This window comes from Puntigrus tetrazona, chromosome 11, assembly GCF_018831695.1.
Source record: "Puntigrus tetrazona isolate hp1 chromosome 11, ASM1883169v1, whole genome shotgun sequence".
NCBI lineage: Eukaryota > Metazoa > Chordata > Actinopteri > Cypriniformes > Cyprinidae > Puntigrus > Puntigrus tetrazona.
This window is the reverse complement of record NC_056709.1, coordinates 11,778,511-11,796,010: the sequence shown is the minus strand read 5'-3', so window position 1 is coordinate 11,796,010 and position 17,500 is coordinate 11,778,511. Positions and strand designations below refer to the sequence as shown.

Genomic DNA, 17,500 nt, shown 5'->3' with positions numbered 1-17,500 from the left:
CAAAACACGATGTTTACATAATCTTATCAAACACACGAAAACAGAGCTGACTAGAAAGTAGCAATATACATTAAAAACTGCATTCTTTAACCCCTGTCCTCTTGAAACGAATATTTATTTACGTTAAATCCACAAAAAACGCTATTAATTCGCTCCCTGGTGTTTCAGAAGCTACATATAAGACTTAATCCTGTGTGAGTAACGTTAGCCGATCTGTCAGATGTTTGTAGAGGTGACATGAGCTCTTAGCTTTAGCGCCGCAGACACGTGACACCTAATCATGAATAACGGATTTCAGTCGTTCGCTTTCGTTGTTTATATCGATGTCACCCGCTTTATCGCGACGGATGGTGCAAATCAGTCGAATCAGAGCTCTCACCTGATCACGGGAACGTTAAATCCTCTCCTGTCATGACAAACACACTCGCTGCAGACGCTCAATCTCGACCACTTCAAAATAAAAGTCCCGGAAACGCATGCTGATTTCAAAATATAAGTCGCGAGCTCGAGGAAAATTCGCCGTTCGTCCAAAAATCAGGTGAACAGACCACTGGTGAGAAAGCTCTATTCGGGCTATTTTGCACACGTTAGAATAATAATCATAAAGTGCTTGTAGATGGAAGCTCAAAGTTATGTAGTCTTTAACAACGGATTAGTGCCAAGACGTGTCTGCATTGTCCAAGGAGTGTTTTTTAATGAGATTTCATTTGGATGTTTATCTAACATTTTTTAAACCTCGCTACTTGAAGATTCAAAAGTGACAAAATGTATATTAAATCATTAAATGGACGTAAAAAAACATTGAAAAGTAACTTAAACATTACTGGAATAGATGGGTTCTTCATCTACATCGATTCCAAAATGTTTTTGAGTTATGTTTATGTGTCCAAACGGCATACGTGTGTTTGGTTTGCTTTTCTTTTGCAAACCAGCTCCTGTTTCATGACATCTGGTGAATCTCGTGAATCAAAAACCTTCCACCAACATGGAGCCAGTTAGAACTTAAAATTAATTGCGCTTATTTTACTGGAAATGATTTATTTGCTCCATTAAAATAACAATCCCGACACAATCAAAATGTTTCGACTTTGCTAAATATACAATATGTGCAAAATATGCGGCACAATAATATTTTACAATCAGTGCATGGTTTGAAATACAGTTTCTGATTTCATTCATTTTCTTGTCTAGATGATAAACTAGTTTTCTGAGTGGTAAAACCCAGACGTTGATCTCCTGTCTAAATCTACACTGCAAAAAAAAGGAAGGATTTTATCAAAATTGCGAGATATAAAGTCTAGTAATTGCATTTTTATATTTCACAATTCTGAGAAAAAAAAAAAAAATTATGAGATAAAAATAACCTTCTTTATTTTTGTTCGGCAGCGGAAACGGGCTTCCGTAGATAAATCATTATTTTGAGCATTAAAAAAAACAACTGTTTGCTATTTTCTGGAGAAATGAGATTGCGTGTTCGAGGGAATGTGAATAAACGAGTGCTGTCATTGAGCCGGCATGTGTTTGTGGATTTACAGTTTATACGAATACGAATTCGTATTTCAACTTACGAATTTACGAATTCAACTTTCAATTTACAAATTCAACTTACGCTTTTTAAGTTTCCTCAACTTACGCTTTTTAAGTTTCCTCAACTTATGCTTTTTAAGTTTCCTCAACTTACGCTTTTTAAGTTTTTTCAAATTACAATTTTTAAGTTTCCTCAACTTACGCTTTTTAAGTTTCCTCAACTTACGCCTTTTAAGTTTCCTCAACTTACGCTTTTTAAGTTTCCTCAACTTACGCCTTTTAAGTTTCCTCAACTTACGCTTTTTAAGTTTCCTCAACTTACGCCTTTTAAGTTTCCTCAACTTTTTAAGTTTCCAACTTTAAAGTTTCCTCAACTTACGCTTTTAAGTTTCCTCAACTTACGCTTTTTAAGTTTCCTCAACTTACGCCTTTTAAGTTTCCTCAACTTACGCCTTTTAAGTTTCCTCAACTTACGCTTTTTAAGTTTCCTCAACTTACGCCTTTTAAGTTTCCTCAACTTACGCCTTTTAAGTTTCCTCAACTTACGCCTTTTTAAGTTTCCTCAACTTACGCCTTTTAAGTTTCCTCAACTTACGCCTTTTAAGTTTCCTCAACTTACGCCTTTTAAGTTTCCTCAACCAGCTCGCCGCTGCTTCACTTTGAATTTTCTCCTTGCGCTTCAAAAGATTTGCTTACTTTTCGTGGCCCGTTTATAAACACTGTCCTTCATTTGTGGACTCAACAGAGAGAAGATGACTGTAAACTTGTTCTCAAGCAAAACACAAAATACAGCTGCAACGTCTATAACTCATGTGAAGTGATTCAGGGACATATAAAATCCTAATTAAATAACATCATGCATTGTGTGTATACATATATATATATATATATATATATATATATATATATATATATACACACACACACAGACAAACAGTACATTATTCAGTAATCATTGTATTTTTAGTCTTTTTCTCCTGATCGCTGTTTCTGGATCTCGTATTTTATCAATAGTATGTTCAACATAGTGGTAGCAGTTCTGTAGCCATCTCTCAACAGCATCCTCTGTCTTCTGCCTCTTCTCAGCCTGAGAGAGCTCTGAAAACGACAGCGTAAATATGTGGATATGTATATATGACGCTTTTTCTTTTAGCAAACTCAGACTGTGCAAATCGGTCGATCTATTCCAGTCCAATAACGTACCAATGGATGATTTGATGTCCTGCAGGCTTTCCTGAACACCGTCTATGATGATACTTTCCCATCTGCTGAACTCTCTCACAAGAAGAGCATTAATCGGATTAGAGGCTGAAAGAAATCAAATCATGATATCGATTTACTTGCATGGCGCAGACATTTGCAAAGTCCCAGTTTATGCATATGTCTTAAATATATGCTTACGTTCAGTTCTGACACAAATATATAAATAAATACCACTTACTGGTGTCTTGTTGAGGTGCACGGATCGCTTTTAGTGGTCTACGGGAATCGTCTCGGGCTACTAAAAACACCATTATGAAAATGTTAATGGAAGAAAATTACACTTGACAACAATATAGTGAGTGAAAACGTACAGTCAATAGGATCATCCATACTCCAAGAGTCCTGAAGGTTTAGCTGTACATCCAAGATATCCATGCATAGCTTTTCTATCTTCCCTCTTATCTCTCCAGCTTCTCTCTTAAAGCCCTCGTCCAGAAAGTGGCAGACATCCTTCAGCTTGATCTTCATATCGAGATCCTCCTGTTTGTCGTTTCTCAGACAGCTTTTCTCGTCGCAGATTTTCGGTGCATTGAGGCGAAACGAGCAGTTTTCTGCCACCATCTCCTCGATCTTCTGGACCAGCTCTGTGACTTGATCTCGATTCTTCTTGTCCGCGTTGTTGAAGACGTGATATCTGTTCCTGCATTTCTCAATCAGCCACCGAAGAGCTTCTCCTTCAGCCTCGATGTGCTGCTCGATGGAGATGTCTTTGAATCGGTCGCCCCACGTGAACAAAACGATGGTGTGTCTCCAGACGCCGTCTCCCAGGATGGACATATTTTGCTCAGTGATTCTCTTTTGTTCTTCCTGAAATGATGTATCTGCAGGAATCATGAGCAGCATGGCGTGAGGGAGCTTCTTACACTCTGAAACGCTTTCTAAGATCGCAGATCTAATGAAATCGGGGTTAAATTCAGATGCAAAGTACTTCCACCAGCCTGGAGTGTCCAACACCGTCATCTTCCTTCCGTCTACATCTCCAAACCCTCTCGAGCATTCTCTGGTTCTTCCTCCTGTGGCAAATTCATCCCGGTTCAAGATGATGTTTCCGGCTGAACTCTTTCCACCAAGAACCCATCCCAGCAAAACAACTCTAATATCCGGAAGACGACGCACATGTGCTGAAAAAAGCATAGTTTAAATATGAAAAAGATCTGCAATGACAGAAGTCTCTGTGTCTCACTGTAACTTCGCCTTGCTTTTCTCACCAGACGAGCCTAGTAGCCAGGTTTCCTTTACAGATTTGCTTAAAACATTTGCAATGTCAATTAAACAAAACATTACAAATTGACAGCACTGCCGTTAACCAATGTTATGTTGCTAAAAAGCCATTTCTCCTTCCTGCAATGAGTTTATGTAAAATGCAGCCTCCACACTAGCCATTTATTTATTTATTTAGCACGGAGATGCTTCTAGGATGCATCTGAAACATGGTATAAACACAAGCATTGCCTAGAGTGGACATGGTGGCTGTACATTGTCAATTGTACATTGCTGTTAGCACCAACAGCCTATGTTAGTCTTAAAATTATCTATGTGCTCCAAAACAGTGACAAAATTAGCCTATTGCGTTGAAAAACTCACAGTGTGACTGGACTTTATCTGTGGTCCGGAGACGTAGCCAATCATATGCATGCATTAAACACTTTCGAAACAGCAAGGCCTTAGCATGATTATTAGGGGTGTAACGATATCACAAAACGAACCGAAAGATCGCAACACACCACCCATGATATGAATCGTGAACCTCTTGTGGCGTACCTTACTCCCTATTATTGAGGTTGATGTCACCTAACTAACTAATCTATTAATTTAAACTAACTTTTCTTTGTTTGCATTTGATTAAATTGCATTAGTAACGACTAATATGGGCTTCTATTACAATCTAAAGTTACTGTTTTCTGTTTGCTTTCTATGAGCTTTTGCACACCAGCAGCGCTCGTCCGGTGTGCGACCAGCCTTAATCAGGCATCTTGCCAGACTAGTCCACATTGGAGGTATTTATGTCATTTTTGTTCACTGAGGTATGCTGATGGCACTAAATGTGAAGCCAAAGTTAAGTTATTGTTGTTATAGACTGAATCTATTGTTCCTCAGCATTGCAAACCATGCCATTGGTTGTCAGTGTGGCCCTACTGAGCTCAATGGCTCTGGCTGCTATTGGCTATTTTTAAAAGGGGGCGAGGCTGCTCAATATGTCCCGCCCTGTCTTTGTCAGTGTGGCCCTACTAAGCTCAACGTCTTTGGCTATTTTTAAAAGGGGGCGAGGCTGATCAATATGTCCATCCCTGTCTTTCCCTGTCTCAGTTATAATATATCGTACACTTTCCATGTTAAAGGGTTACTCCACAAAAGTATTTTAGCAGCTTCATGATATTACGGCTGACTCACTGATGGCAGATGAAGCATTAAGGCAATTTTTGGAACAACAGGGGTGGTCAAATTTGCATTTTGGGGCGGAGTAACCCTTTAAGAACTTGAGTAGCGTTGGAGTTAAACCCCGTCCTTTTCAATTTGATTTGCCATCTTGGACATGACAAGCTTGGTTTAGACAGTTGAGTCGGATCAGCCTAAAATGTAAACGTTAAAACCTTTTTGTCTTATTAGAAAACTAGACGTCCACACCTTTCTCTAACCTTTCTCTTGAAGTATCGAGCGTTCCTCCTGTACTCTGGATTTTCTAGAATTCGCTCTGGTCTGAATTTCCTCCCACTGCTCATTGACGTCCTTTACTTTTTCCAGGTCGATGTTAAAAAGCTTGCCGTTATTCTTCCCAACAACTCCTTCAGTTTTCTTAAACAGCTCCTTAACTTGGGTTCGGTCGTGATGGTTTGAATTGTTAAAAATTAGATATTTATTTCCGCATCTCTCAATGACCCGCTTGAGAGCCGACCCGTCTTCTCGAATACGCCACTCTATCTCTTCTCGTTGAATTAAATCTCCTCTTGTGAAGATGACGAGGGAGTGAGTCCAGACACTGGGACCCAGCAGCTCCTCATGCTCCTTCAGAAACCTCTCATCAGGGTCAGTGAACGCAGAATCGGCCCGAATCACGATCAGAACCACGTGAGGTCCGGGAGAAATCAGAGAAATCCTTGCGAAGCAGCTGCTGTTTGGAGATGTTGGATAAATCTCTCAGATTGAAGGTTTTCCACCAGCCAGGAGTTTCAACCAGACTGACTTTCTTTCCCTCAATAAACCCCTCTCTCTTAATATGATCATCTCCTTCAGCTTCTGTTTCACTGGTATCTAAAATAGTGTTAATCACCGATGTTTTTCCAGAGTGATGCCTTCCAATCAGAACTGCTCTCAACTCTGAGGCAAAAAGAAGGAAAAAGTCACACACACACACACACACACACACACACACACACACACACACACACACACACACACACACACACACACACACACACACACACACACTCACATATATATATATATATATATATATATATAATTTATACACAGATTTTGCCTACACGTAGCATAAACACGCTAAATCCTTTTTGTGCATGTCTATACCTCCAGTTTTCATTTTAACACTATTTATACCCACGTTCATCACATCGGGTAGCGAAACATGTACAGTATATAAAGCACAAGATGTTTTGTTTACATTAAAGAATACATTTAGTGTCAATCCAAAGCAAACGTTGACCTGATATCTTACAAACGTAAACTTTACCTTTTTCCATCGTTCTTGCGTGTGATTCTGTTTTGTTATTCAACATGCCATGTGGGCAAAAGCCAATCTAACATTTAGAAAAAATCAAACCACTACAAACCAGAAAAAAACACATAAAAGCACATAAAAGTGAATACAGATATACGAGTATTCCGGACCGGCATCCAGAATGAATCTAGTTCTACGTCAGTGTGAGGTTCTTTAACAACAGAAAGACAGGTTTGTCTAGTCACGTGGCTGATGTTGTGTAAAGTTCATATTTTCAGCGTTTCGTTAAAAGCATTTGACAGGAATCCATGTCTTTAATGTCTTAAAAAATTGTAGCTGTTGAATTTTAGTGGAATTAAAGCTAAACTATGAATATATATATACATGTATGAAGTTCATTTGTTTACTGAAGTGAGCCGTGATTAAACCTCATTTCCTTTTGATTTAAGTGACAGCTAAATAATTGTAGTTAATAATAGTTTAACCATGAACTGTGTATTAATGCTTTAATTTCATATGGTTTTTTGGAAGCCTTTAAAGACCCTAGTAGGCTATTTTTCATATTTCTCAATATTCCCCTGGAGGGCGTCACACTCTCTGATCTTCATCAAACAGTATTAGTTCATAGAGAAGTACAACTGGCACTTTTTGACAAGGTTACAATGTTCATTCAATGCCTTACTTAATTTATTTAGCTTTAAATAGAGGAAAATAAATCTGTACTTATTTAATTACGAATTAATTCATTGCTTACTCGTTTTACATTTGCACGAGCAGATCATTTTATGCAAAGCAAAATATTTTACTTACATAAGGAAATATTTCTCAACATCGCACAACTGTATGGTTTCATTTATTTCGACTCACAGCTCAGATCATCTACTGTTGTGGAATCCATAAATTGATTAATTGATTAAAAGGGTGACGGGGTTTAGAGTTGCATATACAATAAAAATAAAATCGGGGCAAGGACAGAGCCTTGGGGAACGCCGCAGGTGAAAAGAGCTGCAACCTGACGTAAATTCCCAGAAAAAGCAAAGTATAAGTATTTTTCAGATCTTATTTTCACAGTCCTAGAATGCTTTTTAATGCCGCGTGTTGATTCGTAGCCTACATTGTGCCTACATTGACATTTTTGATTTTCTTTGTGGAAAAGGTTAGGGATATTAGATTTGCCCTACCATTTTGAATCGTTTGAACCTGACTTTTTTGCCGTCAGGATCTGATGTTCTTTTCCCCCTGGGTTTTTTAAAGCAATTTTTGAGGCGACTGGATCTAATGTTTCAATTATTATGAACAATTGCCTTGTGAATGCATTTCTACCCGAGGAGATGAAGCATCCTGTTGTTCATCCACTTCTCAAAAACCCCAATTTAGACCAAACGGTTTCTTTTATGTCTAAGAATCTGGAGAAAGTAGTTTTTTGAATGGGACATTCCAGTCAGGTTTTAGAAAATTCCACCCAGGTTTTAAATGCTGTTTAACTCTTGTAGTGCGAGTGTAGCGTTTGACACATTTGATCACGGTTGCAGTATTCTGCAGGCATTCACAGAAATGCTCTTAAACAGTTTTAGTCTTATCCTTATAACAGAACTAATATTGGAGAATATACGTCAGGTGCAGCTCTTTTCACCTGCGGCGTTCCCCAAGGCTCTATCCTTGCCCCGATTTCATTTCCATTTATATGCTTCCTCTGGGGTTACTTTTTAAGAAACGCAAAATTTAATTTTGTTGTTATACTTACAATACCCAGAATTACCTGCCCCTGGAATCTAACAAGAGAGGCATGTTGGCGTGACAGCTTGGATATCCGTAAATTTCCTGTTGGAGTTGTGCATTGATGTTGAAGCTGTGTATTGACATTTTGCAACTTTGACCTTTCAGGTTTCAGCTTCCATCTGGTATAACACTTTTTGTTCTAGGTCATGACATGACATGGCCTCTATATAGTGTCTTAGACTGGTATGGGCGCCAGGGGAATCTGAAGGAATGAAGATTCTGATGCCCAAAAAGATATGTGACTAACATGTCTGGAGTCTTTGTTTCGCCAGTTGTTTTTACTTATCTTGCTCTGTCCTTTTTCTCTATAAATAAAGTGACTTGCGATCTGAGCTTCGGAGGCAAAGCAGGGAAGGAGGCAAAAGGGAGGTTAAGGAGAAACCTGCTTCTCTCCCGCTTGCAACCGACAGCGCAATCCTTGCAAGCTTTAAAATCTAAAAACTTGTCTTGTGTTTTATTTCGCCTTGAGTTGATCCTTCCTGGTAAAGAGCCGTTTGAGTGAAATAGTCTCAACATTTCCTTTAACTTTAGGTTGAAACTAAGAGGTAATTATGTTTTTTTTTTCTTGAATAGTTTGCCTGTGTACATTAAAACTGCTACTAAGGTACATGTTATCTATTTGTGTGTTTAGTGATTTTCGCTGAATATAAGCTGTTGTGTTGCAATTGTTTTTATTGAAGGTTTTAATATTTTATATTTATATAAATAAAGTGGATATCTTTCCACAGTTGAATCACTAATTAAGCAATTACTTAAGGCACAAGATTATTAATTTGTGTTTATTTAAACGTACATGCACATTCGCCCTGTGTTGGATGCAGAATCTCAAAGTTCAGCAAAACCACTTAAAACCTGAAGCCTTTTGTCTACTTGCATTTCTCGTTTTACTTCGTCTCTACAGTATAACACATAACCATCAGCTGGAACCACTTCTTTGTGTTTTATACAAACCAGAATGTCTGGCTATGATCAAGGTAAACAGCACAATGATCTGCTATATCTTTTTTTTATTATCATTATTAAAGAAAAAAAAAAGTCGATTACAAAAGGCTCGGATGAGTTTATTGGTACTCAAAGGCACATGAGAGCTGGTTACTGAGTGAGTAAATGATAAATATGAATCTGATTGTCAGTATGTTACCCAAGCTGTATTCAGCTCTTGGCATGACCAAACACAAAGGGCGGGTGCATTAAAACATATTTACACAAGGTGCCCTTCTATTTAAGCAAATAGTCAACTGAGTCCGAAATGTGAATATTTCTTCAGTCTCTTCTCCTGATCGCAGATTCTGGATTTTGCATTTTATCAATAGTATGTTCAACATAATGATTGTAGTTCTGTAGCCATCTCTCAACAGCATCCTTTGACTTTTGCTTCTTCTCAGCCTGAGAGAGCTCTGAAAACCACAACAAATGACAATATTTACAATTAAAACATGATTATATTTTGGCAATAAATGTCTATGTAATAAGTAGATGACTGCTCTCAACTGAACTCAAACACTTGATCCGTTTTATGTACAACATCAACTCACCAAATGAGGATTTAATGTCCTGCAGACTTTCTTGAACACCGTCTATGATGATACTTTCCCATCTGCTGAACTCTCTCTCCAGAAGAGTATTCATTGGCTCAGGAACTGAAATATAATTTAAGCATAATATTAATCCTCACGCCAATCGGTAGTAGTTGAACATCCGAGGTTTACGATGTCGATTTTGTTTGGTTTTCATGGCATATGAATCCACTCTGCTTTAATTTAAAGCGGAGAAATGAATCGTTTAGTAGCCATTGAGCAAATAAGTTAAAATAAATGTATATTATAAAACAAAATAAGTGTTTTTGACCTTGTATGCATGTCAACCTGTTGTTGGGGACTGGCAAAACTAAAATATAAACCTTTCATTACCCACAATAGGGGCACTTTAATACAAAAACCCACTTACTGCTTTCCTGTTGAAGCGTACACGTGACATCTAATTGGTCATCAGGAGGTTGACCTTCATCTGCAACTGAAACCATTTTTAAAATGTATTTATTAAGACAAACTTCACGTTGACTTGAAAACGCTGTTTAAGTAGTTTGAAGTTCAAAGTAGTTTGAAGGTTTGAAGTTCTGATAGATTGAAATGTTAGAAAGATTTAACAGAACGATTAAATAAATTGGATGCAGTGGAAGCTTCACTTAAAGTCTTCTCAGCTAGAAAAGATGTGGCATAATCAGTCCAGGGTGGAAGTCTGACCTAATTTAGGTTGTTTGTAGTGATGTGTGAGTATTTTGTCTCATTTACATAAGTGGTCTATCTCAAGCCAACATGATTCTGTCTGAAAACACAGAAGTGAAACTTACAGTTAAGATGATAAGTCATACTAGACTCGTCAAGGTTTAGACATTCCTCCATGATATGCACGCATAGGTTTTGTATCTTCTTTTTCATCTCTTCAGCTTTTATTTTAAACCCCTTCTCAAGAAAGTGGCAGACATCCTTCAGTCTGATCTCCATATTCAGATCCTCCTCTGTGTCGTTGTTGGCATCACAGTTTTTCCTTTTCTCGAGATGAAACAAGCAGTTTTCTGCCACCATCTCCTCGATCTTCTGGACCAGCTCTGTGACTTGATCTCGATTCTTCTTGTCCGCGTTGTTGAAGACGTGATATCTGTTCCTGCATTTCTCAATCAGCCACCGGAGAGCTTCTCCTTCAGCCTCGATGTGCTGCTCGATGGAGATGTCTTTGAATCGGTCGCCCCACGTGAACAAAACGATGGTGTGTCTCCAGACGCCGTCTCCCAGGATGGACATATTTTGCTCAGTGATTCTCTTTTGTTCTTCCTGAAATGATGTATCTGCAGGAATCACGAGCAGCATGGCGTGAGGGAGCTTCTTACACTCTGAAACGCTTTCTAAGATCGCAGATCTAATGAAATCGGGGTTAAATTCAGATGCAAAGTACTTCCACCAGCCTGGAGTGTCCAACACCGTCATCTTCCTTCCGTCTACATCTCCAAACCCTCTCGAGCATTCTCTGGTTCTTCCTCCTGTGGCAAATTCATCCTGGTTCAAGATGATGTTTCCGGCTGAACTCTTTCCACAAAACACCCATCCCAGCAAAACAACTCTGATCTCTTCAAGACCATGCACATGTGCTGAAACAAAACAACAACTGTCATTAGAAAAAAACCCTAAAGGATTCGCATCTTTGAGCTTCTTTACACCTAATATTCAAAGCCAGTGTTTGCATAGAAAAACATTTTAAAACGTAGCGCAGTGTTCTGTGTGCACTGTCCCTTAAAGTGCCTCTATTATGAGTTAAGAAAGGTTCATATTTTGGGTTTGGGAGTCCCCAACAACACATACAAGGTCGAAAACAATTTCTTATAATATGCATTTTTTTTAACCAACATTTGTTCAGCAACTCCCAAATGATTCATTTCTCCAAGCTCCTCCAGTGATTGGTCGATTTCATTTAAAGCAGTGTTTATGAGCTTTTAACGCCTTAAAAAAGACACCTAGTGGTGAAGAATGTATCCAGACTAGATGGTGGATCAGCACCCAGAGATTATGTTCATCAGAGACCAGAACACCTAGATGCGCTCTGTGGACAGATCACCAGATCCTGATGCACACACACACACACACACACACTAAGTCATTTACACTATCTGACACAGCTGCGTTTAAAATTGAACTGGAAGTTAAGCTCTGGGCGTCCAGTGAGAGGAGAACTGACCCCAACTGAGTCTGGTTTCTCCCAAGGTTTTTTTTCTCCATTCTGTATGGATGGGGTTTTGGTTCCTCTGGCTTGCTTTGTTGTGGACACTTAACATCTAGTGATTATTGTCGAATTGATTACAGAGACCGTCTCTGCATTTAAAAACTAATTGTTCAACCTCGTCATTATACATCCCTGTCATTGTATTCTTCTACTTTATACAGCGTTTACATCGCTGGATATTACCACTGGTCATTAAACCTTACTATCTTAAACTGTTGCCAAAATGATAAATGTTAATTAGTCAAATATTATTCCAATCTTTTAAAACTGAACTTACAAAAAAAAAAAAGAACAACTGTAAATGTACCTCAGCCTTTCTCTAACCTTTCTCTTGAAGTATCGAGCGTTCCTCCTGTACTCTGGATTTTCTAGAATTCGCTCTGGTCTGAATTTCCTCCCACTGCTCATTGACGTCCTTTACTTTTTCCAGGTCGATGTTAAAAAGCTTGCCGTTATTCTTCCCAACAACTCCTTCAGTTTTCTTAAACAGCTCCTTAACTTGGGTTCGGTCGTGATGGTTTGAATTGTTAAAAACAAGATATTTATTTCCGCATCTCTCAATGACCCGCTTGAGAGCCGACCCGTCTTCTCGAATACGCCGCTCTATCTCTTCTCGTTGAATTAAATCTCCTCTTGTGAAGATGACGAGGGAGTGAGTCCAGACACTGGGACCCAGAAGCTCCTCATGCTCCTTCAGAAACCTCTCATCAGGGTCAGTGAACGCAGAATCGGCCCGAATCACGATCAGAACCACGTGAGGTCCGGGAGAAATCAGAGAAATCCTGAGAAGCAGCTGCTGTTTGGAGATGTTGGATAAATCTCTCGGATTGAAGGTTTTCCACCAGCCAGGAGTTTCAACCAGACTGACTTTCTTTCCCTCAATAAACCCCTCTCTCTTAATATGATCATCTCCTTCAGCTTCTGTTTCACTGGTATCTAAAATAGTGTTAATCACCGATGTTTTTCCAGAGTGATGCCTTCCAATCAGAACTGCTCTCAACTCTGAGACAAAAAGAAGGACATAATCGTCAGATTTCAGCCCTTATTTCTGTCAGGAACAACTGAACACAGAGCACAACCACTGCAAAAGCATTCAATCTAAAGCAAATGATAAATAGATATCTCAACTGTAAACTTTACCTTCAACCATCGTTCTTGCATATGTTTCTGTTTTGTTATCCAAAATACCATGCAAAAGTAAGGAAAGAGAATCAAACTACAATTAAAAAACTCTGCAAAACCCCCAAAAAATCTATAAAATCACATTTAAGCGAATATACAAATCTTCCAGACTGACACCAGGATGAACACAGTTTACTTCAACTACATGTTCAAAAACAAAATTGTATCTTAAATCCCTATCTGAAACCTGAATAACAGGTTTGTCTAATCTTGTGGCTGATGCGTAAAGGTCACAATATTTTCATAAAATGCACGTGACTTAATCTCTTACAATCACGTAACGAGGTTAAAAGTGCAGCAATAAAACACAAACTTGCTTTCAGTTTCAGACACGCATTTAATATTTTTCTTTCTCTCCTACTTTTTCTTTCTCTCCCTCTTCATGTGATTCATGTTACTGGAAGCCTTTAAAAACCCTCGGTAGCAGTAGCTCAAGTATTTTTCCTATTTCTCTGTATGTCATTCGAGGGCGCGACATCCCCTCTTAATGTTCTCTTCATCAAACTGTATTCATTTGTTTAAAATGAGGCGTCTATAGAAGCTCAAAGAAGTGGGGAAACTGGCTTTAGTGTTTCATTCAATGTTTCACTTTTGATTTGTTTAGCTGTAAATGGAAACAAGGAAATCTGGAGAATCTGCACAAAATATCACATTTTATAATGAATAAATTGTATGTGTCACTCTTTACAAAAGCAGATGATTTTATCCAAAGCTAAATTTTATACCTACAATTGCAAAATATTTCTCAACATCGTACAACTGTAATTATTTCGAATTACAGCTGAAATCATCTCCTGTTATGGAATCCATAAATTCATCTTTTAAAACTTTTTCAAAAGTTTACCAGTTTCATAGATCTCCACACCTCTATATGTTTGCAGTGTTTTGCACTTTAGGCCCATTCTGGCCACAAAGTATGTGTTTTCTGCAAAAATTGCAAGAGTTTGCTATTTTAATTTATTTTCAGGAATGTGTTATTGTAACGTCCAAGACGTTCAGATCCGTTTGCAAGTTTTATTTTAGGAAGGTCAGACAGGCAGAGAATCAACAACAGCAACATAAATATAGGAGACAAAGACAGGCTCATAAACGATACCAGGCAATGGTCAGGGCATGCAGTGATAATCAAGGTCAGAGAGTCCAGGCAAGGGGTCAATAGGCAGGCAGCATACAATCAGAGAAACAGTGAGTTTCAACCAGACCTCAATAAACCCCTCTCTCCTAACCTGAACATCTCCTTCAGCTTCTGTTTCACTGGTATCCAAAATAGTGTTGATCACCCATGTTTTTGCAGAGTGATGCCTTCCAATCAGAACTGCTCTCAACTCTGAGACAAAAAGAAGGACATAATCGTCAGATTTCAGCCCTTATTTCTGTCAGGAACAACTGAACACAGAGCACAACCCCAAAAAGCATTCAATCTAAAGCAAACGATAAATAGATATCTCAACTGTAAACTTTACCTTCAACCATCGTTCTTGCATATGTTTCTGTTTTGTTAAATACCATGCAAAAGTAAGGAAAGAAAATCAAAACTGTACAAAATAAAAATAAAAAAACACAAAAAAGCGAATATAGAAATCCGCCAGACACCAGGATGAACACAGATTACGAGATAATATCTGGTGTCTAGTCTTGTGGCTGATGTGTAAAGGTCACTTATATTATTTTAGTGTTTTATAAAATGCACGTGGCATAATCATAATGCAATCACGTAACGAGGTTATAATAAGATATAAAGCATGGGTCATTTTTTACGGCACTTGACTGTTAAACACTAAAGGATTGAAGGCGCTCTCTGTTGGTCACATGAGAAATCCAATAAATCTTTAAGATCTTTTTTGTGCGCTCACAAGATTGCAGTCACCGATATATATTAATTTCACTAATATAGTATATTCCTAATCCTAATCTACAATGAGTGCGATCATTTTTGCCCTCAATACATAAAGTCAAGTCTTGCCGGTCCCCGCCCACTTCGACTCCCGCGCGCGTAGCCACGCCCCCACCCTCGTAGCGTTTTCCGGTGTCGATGTTTGTCTGCTGCAATATCCACTATTTTGAGCGTTTTTATTTCCCGACAGCACACGCGACATCGCTCGTCTTTACCATGGCCGTGTGATTATCACTTAAAGTATTCATGAGGGAGTTCCGGCGTTTGCTCTGAACGGGAAGTTTGCCTGCTTTTCTGTGTATGTTTTGGGCTTCTGCAAACGGGCTTTGCGTGAGCGATGTTAAACGCGACACACCCCCGCGGACTGCTGCTTTTACTCCTGGGTTTATTCTGTAGTCATTTCGGCTGGGGATGGTTTCAAAACAACGCCAAGAGCAAAAGCCCGGAGAAGCAACCTGTTTACGAAGAGACTCCGGACGGCCTGGACCAAAACTGCTTGTGTCATGTACGTTCATCTGAAGCTATGGTTAAAGAAAACACATTAGCAATGTTAATATTCCTGTTTTTGAGGCGGTTGCCATAGTATTTCTGGCAGGTTCTACTGTCGCGTGAATGTGACGTCATCTCGGCCGCAGTTCGTCGCGCTCTTCTGCGCCGTTTTTTTCTGTTGAAATTCCACTTGTTTACATTGCGCGGCTAAATATCGCATTTCCTGTCTGTTTTGTTTCCAAATATTTATCCTGCGAGCGATACCGGACAGTTAATACGTTAGAGGAATATGTATCCAAAACATTCAGATTTTTACTTCGTGTATTTAATTACTTATTTGTAACACTATTTTTATGTCATTTGTTTTCATTATAGGCGGTATTTGCACGTTTAAAACGATTTGACGCAATGAAGCACGTGTTACATAATTAAACCGGTTAGGCTTGCTTAATTGAAACTAATAATCAAGGAAAGAAAGTATGAAGTACGCATGGACGAAAATTTAAAATACGCAGGAAAGAACCGTCTGTTATTCAGCGTGGTGTTATCCCATTGGTCCGCTCGATGCGCTGACGTCAGCGGCATTGTGGATTTTGTAGTCTTTTATTTCTCCCTCCTCCGTTCGCTGCAGCGCTGAGCGCGCCGCGGAGGAACTACGGCGCGTCACGTGTGGGCGTGCCCGCGCGTGACGTGTTTTTGTTTGGAGGAGGAGCAACGAGGCTGAATTTCCACGCGGTGGTCGGTAAAGTTTGACAGCTCATCTCTAGCGGTTTGTGATCCCCGAGGATCTCTAACTCACCGATCCAGTCCCGAATCGGGGATGACAGCTGCTAGAAACCGCGTGAAGAAAGCGCAACACTTTAACTTAAAGAAGCTTCTGCGTTTGTAAAGGGATGTTTGGAAGCAGATGCAGTTTTTGGGAGGCGTCTCTGTTAGCTCTGGGACTTTTTGGACTTTTACATTCAAAGCAGGTCAGAAGTCGTGTGTGTGTGCTGTTTATATATATATATATATATATATATATATATATATATATATATATATATATATTTTTTTTTTTTTTTTGTTGTTTTTTCAAATATATATACGTTTTTAATTATTAAGTTATTATTTATTTATAATTTATTAAGTTATTTATTTTGCTGTTTGGTGTGTTTTATATTTTTTTAAAAACACGTTTTCACATAAATATGTTAAAATAACGTAAATAAATATCATTTGTTTTTTAAGATTAAAATTATAATTAAATTTGTCTTTATTGTAAGTAATTATTTAGTTGAATTAATTCCTTTTTTAAAAGTAGTAAAAAAAAAATAAAGTTATTTATTATTTAATTTAATTAAGTATAGGCTTCACAGGCTTGTACTGATTTGATCGGCTTTAATTATTAATTTGAGGTCAGCATCAAACACCCGATCTCTAGAATACTAACACGAAGCAGCGTGCTTTTTATTTCACACGAGGAACTAAACGGATGGAAAAGCGCTTTATTCCTGTTAATCACGTATCTGATGTGTTTTCTGCAGTTAACAGGTGTCTTGGACGACTGTTTCTGTGACATCGAGAGCATTGATGTCTTCAATAACTTCAAGATTTATCCTCACATTCGCAAGCTCACAGAGAGAGACTTCTTCCGATACTACAAGGTGAATTTGGCTCGCCTGAGATCTTTGTAGAAAGACGTGGCGCGATTTCTCAAAGGAAGCCTTGAATGTCCAGACAGATGTTTAGATATGACGTTAAATGTTTGTTTAGTTACTGATAAAGGTTTTTGCACTAAAAGTTCAGTCGGAAAAGAAAAAAAGCTGCCCTTTTAATGTTATTTTTTTCTGTTTATACTTTTTTTAGCAATTTTACTTGATGCTAAAAATAATACTGTAATAATACAGAAATCATTTTTTTATATAATATTATAA

The 17,500-nt window shown here is 38.4% G+C and overlaps 4 protein-coding genes across 7 annotated transcripts in view; 1 reads left to right on the top strand and 3 right to left on the bottom strand.

Annotated features, from left to right (window-relative positions):
- The window catches only part of mfn1b (mitofusin 1b), a 16,172-nt gene extending 15,696 nt beyond the window's left edge, over positions 1-476 (bottom strand). The window contains exon 1 of the mRNA XM_043251733.1: positions 380-476. The gene's annotated coding sequence lies outside the window, so the exon portion shown is untranslated. The remainder of the gene's footprint in view (positions 1-379) is intronic.
- LOC122353861 (G protein-coupled receptor 137Ba-like) overlaps positions 1-17,500 on the bottom strand; it is a 1,117,577-nt gene that overhangs the window by 1,074,111 nt on the left and 25,966 nt on the right. The window lies entirely within an intron of this gene.
- si:ch1073-365p7.2 (GTPase IMAP family member 8) lies at positions 1,914-13,352 on the bottom strand. Of its 2 annotated transcripts, XM_043251737.1 has the most exons (7): positions 13,160-13,352; positions 12,344-13,021; positions 10,817-11,390; positions 3,102-3,337; positions 2,969-3,028; positions 2,731-2,835; positions 1,914-2,625 (listed from the first exon to the last, which is right to left on the bottom strand). In XM_043251737.1, exons 1-7 carry the CDS (start codon positions 13,167-13,169, stop codon positions 2,480-2,482), a joined length of 1,809 nt encoding a protein of 602 aa, XP_043107672.1. In that variant the 5' UTR covers positions 13,170-13,352; the 3' UTR covers positions 1,914-2,479. The 2 variants fall into 2 exon arrangements, with proteins under 2 accessions (XP_043107672.1, XP_043107673.1); XM_043251738.1 differs by lacking the exons at positions 1,914-2,625; positions 2,731-2,835; positions 2,969-3,028; positions 3,102-3,337 and adding exons at positions 9,294-9,642; positions 9,781-9,885; positions 10,193-10,258 and having other exon boundaries at positions 10,596-11,390.
- ero1b (endoplasmic reticulum oxidoreductase 1 beta) overlaps positions 15,202-17,500 on the top strand; it is a 13,979-nt gene continuing 11,680 nt past the window's right edge. The window contains exons 1-2 of one of the 3 annotated variants that reach the window (XR_006252062.1): positions 15,202-15,600; positions 17,111-17,230. Coding sequence is in view for 2 of the 3 variants with exons in the window: in XM_043251741.1 (XP_043107676.1) it covers positions 15,433-15,600; positions 17,111-17,230 (288 nt within the window). In the remaining variant the exon portion in view is untranslated. Of the gene's footprint in view, positions 15,601-15,717; positions 16,556-17,110; positions 17,231-17,500 lie in introns of those variants that run through there. The other 2 variants (XM_043251741.1, XM_043251742.1) reach the window with 2 other exon arrangements.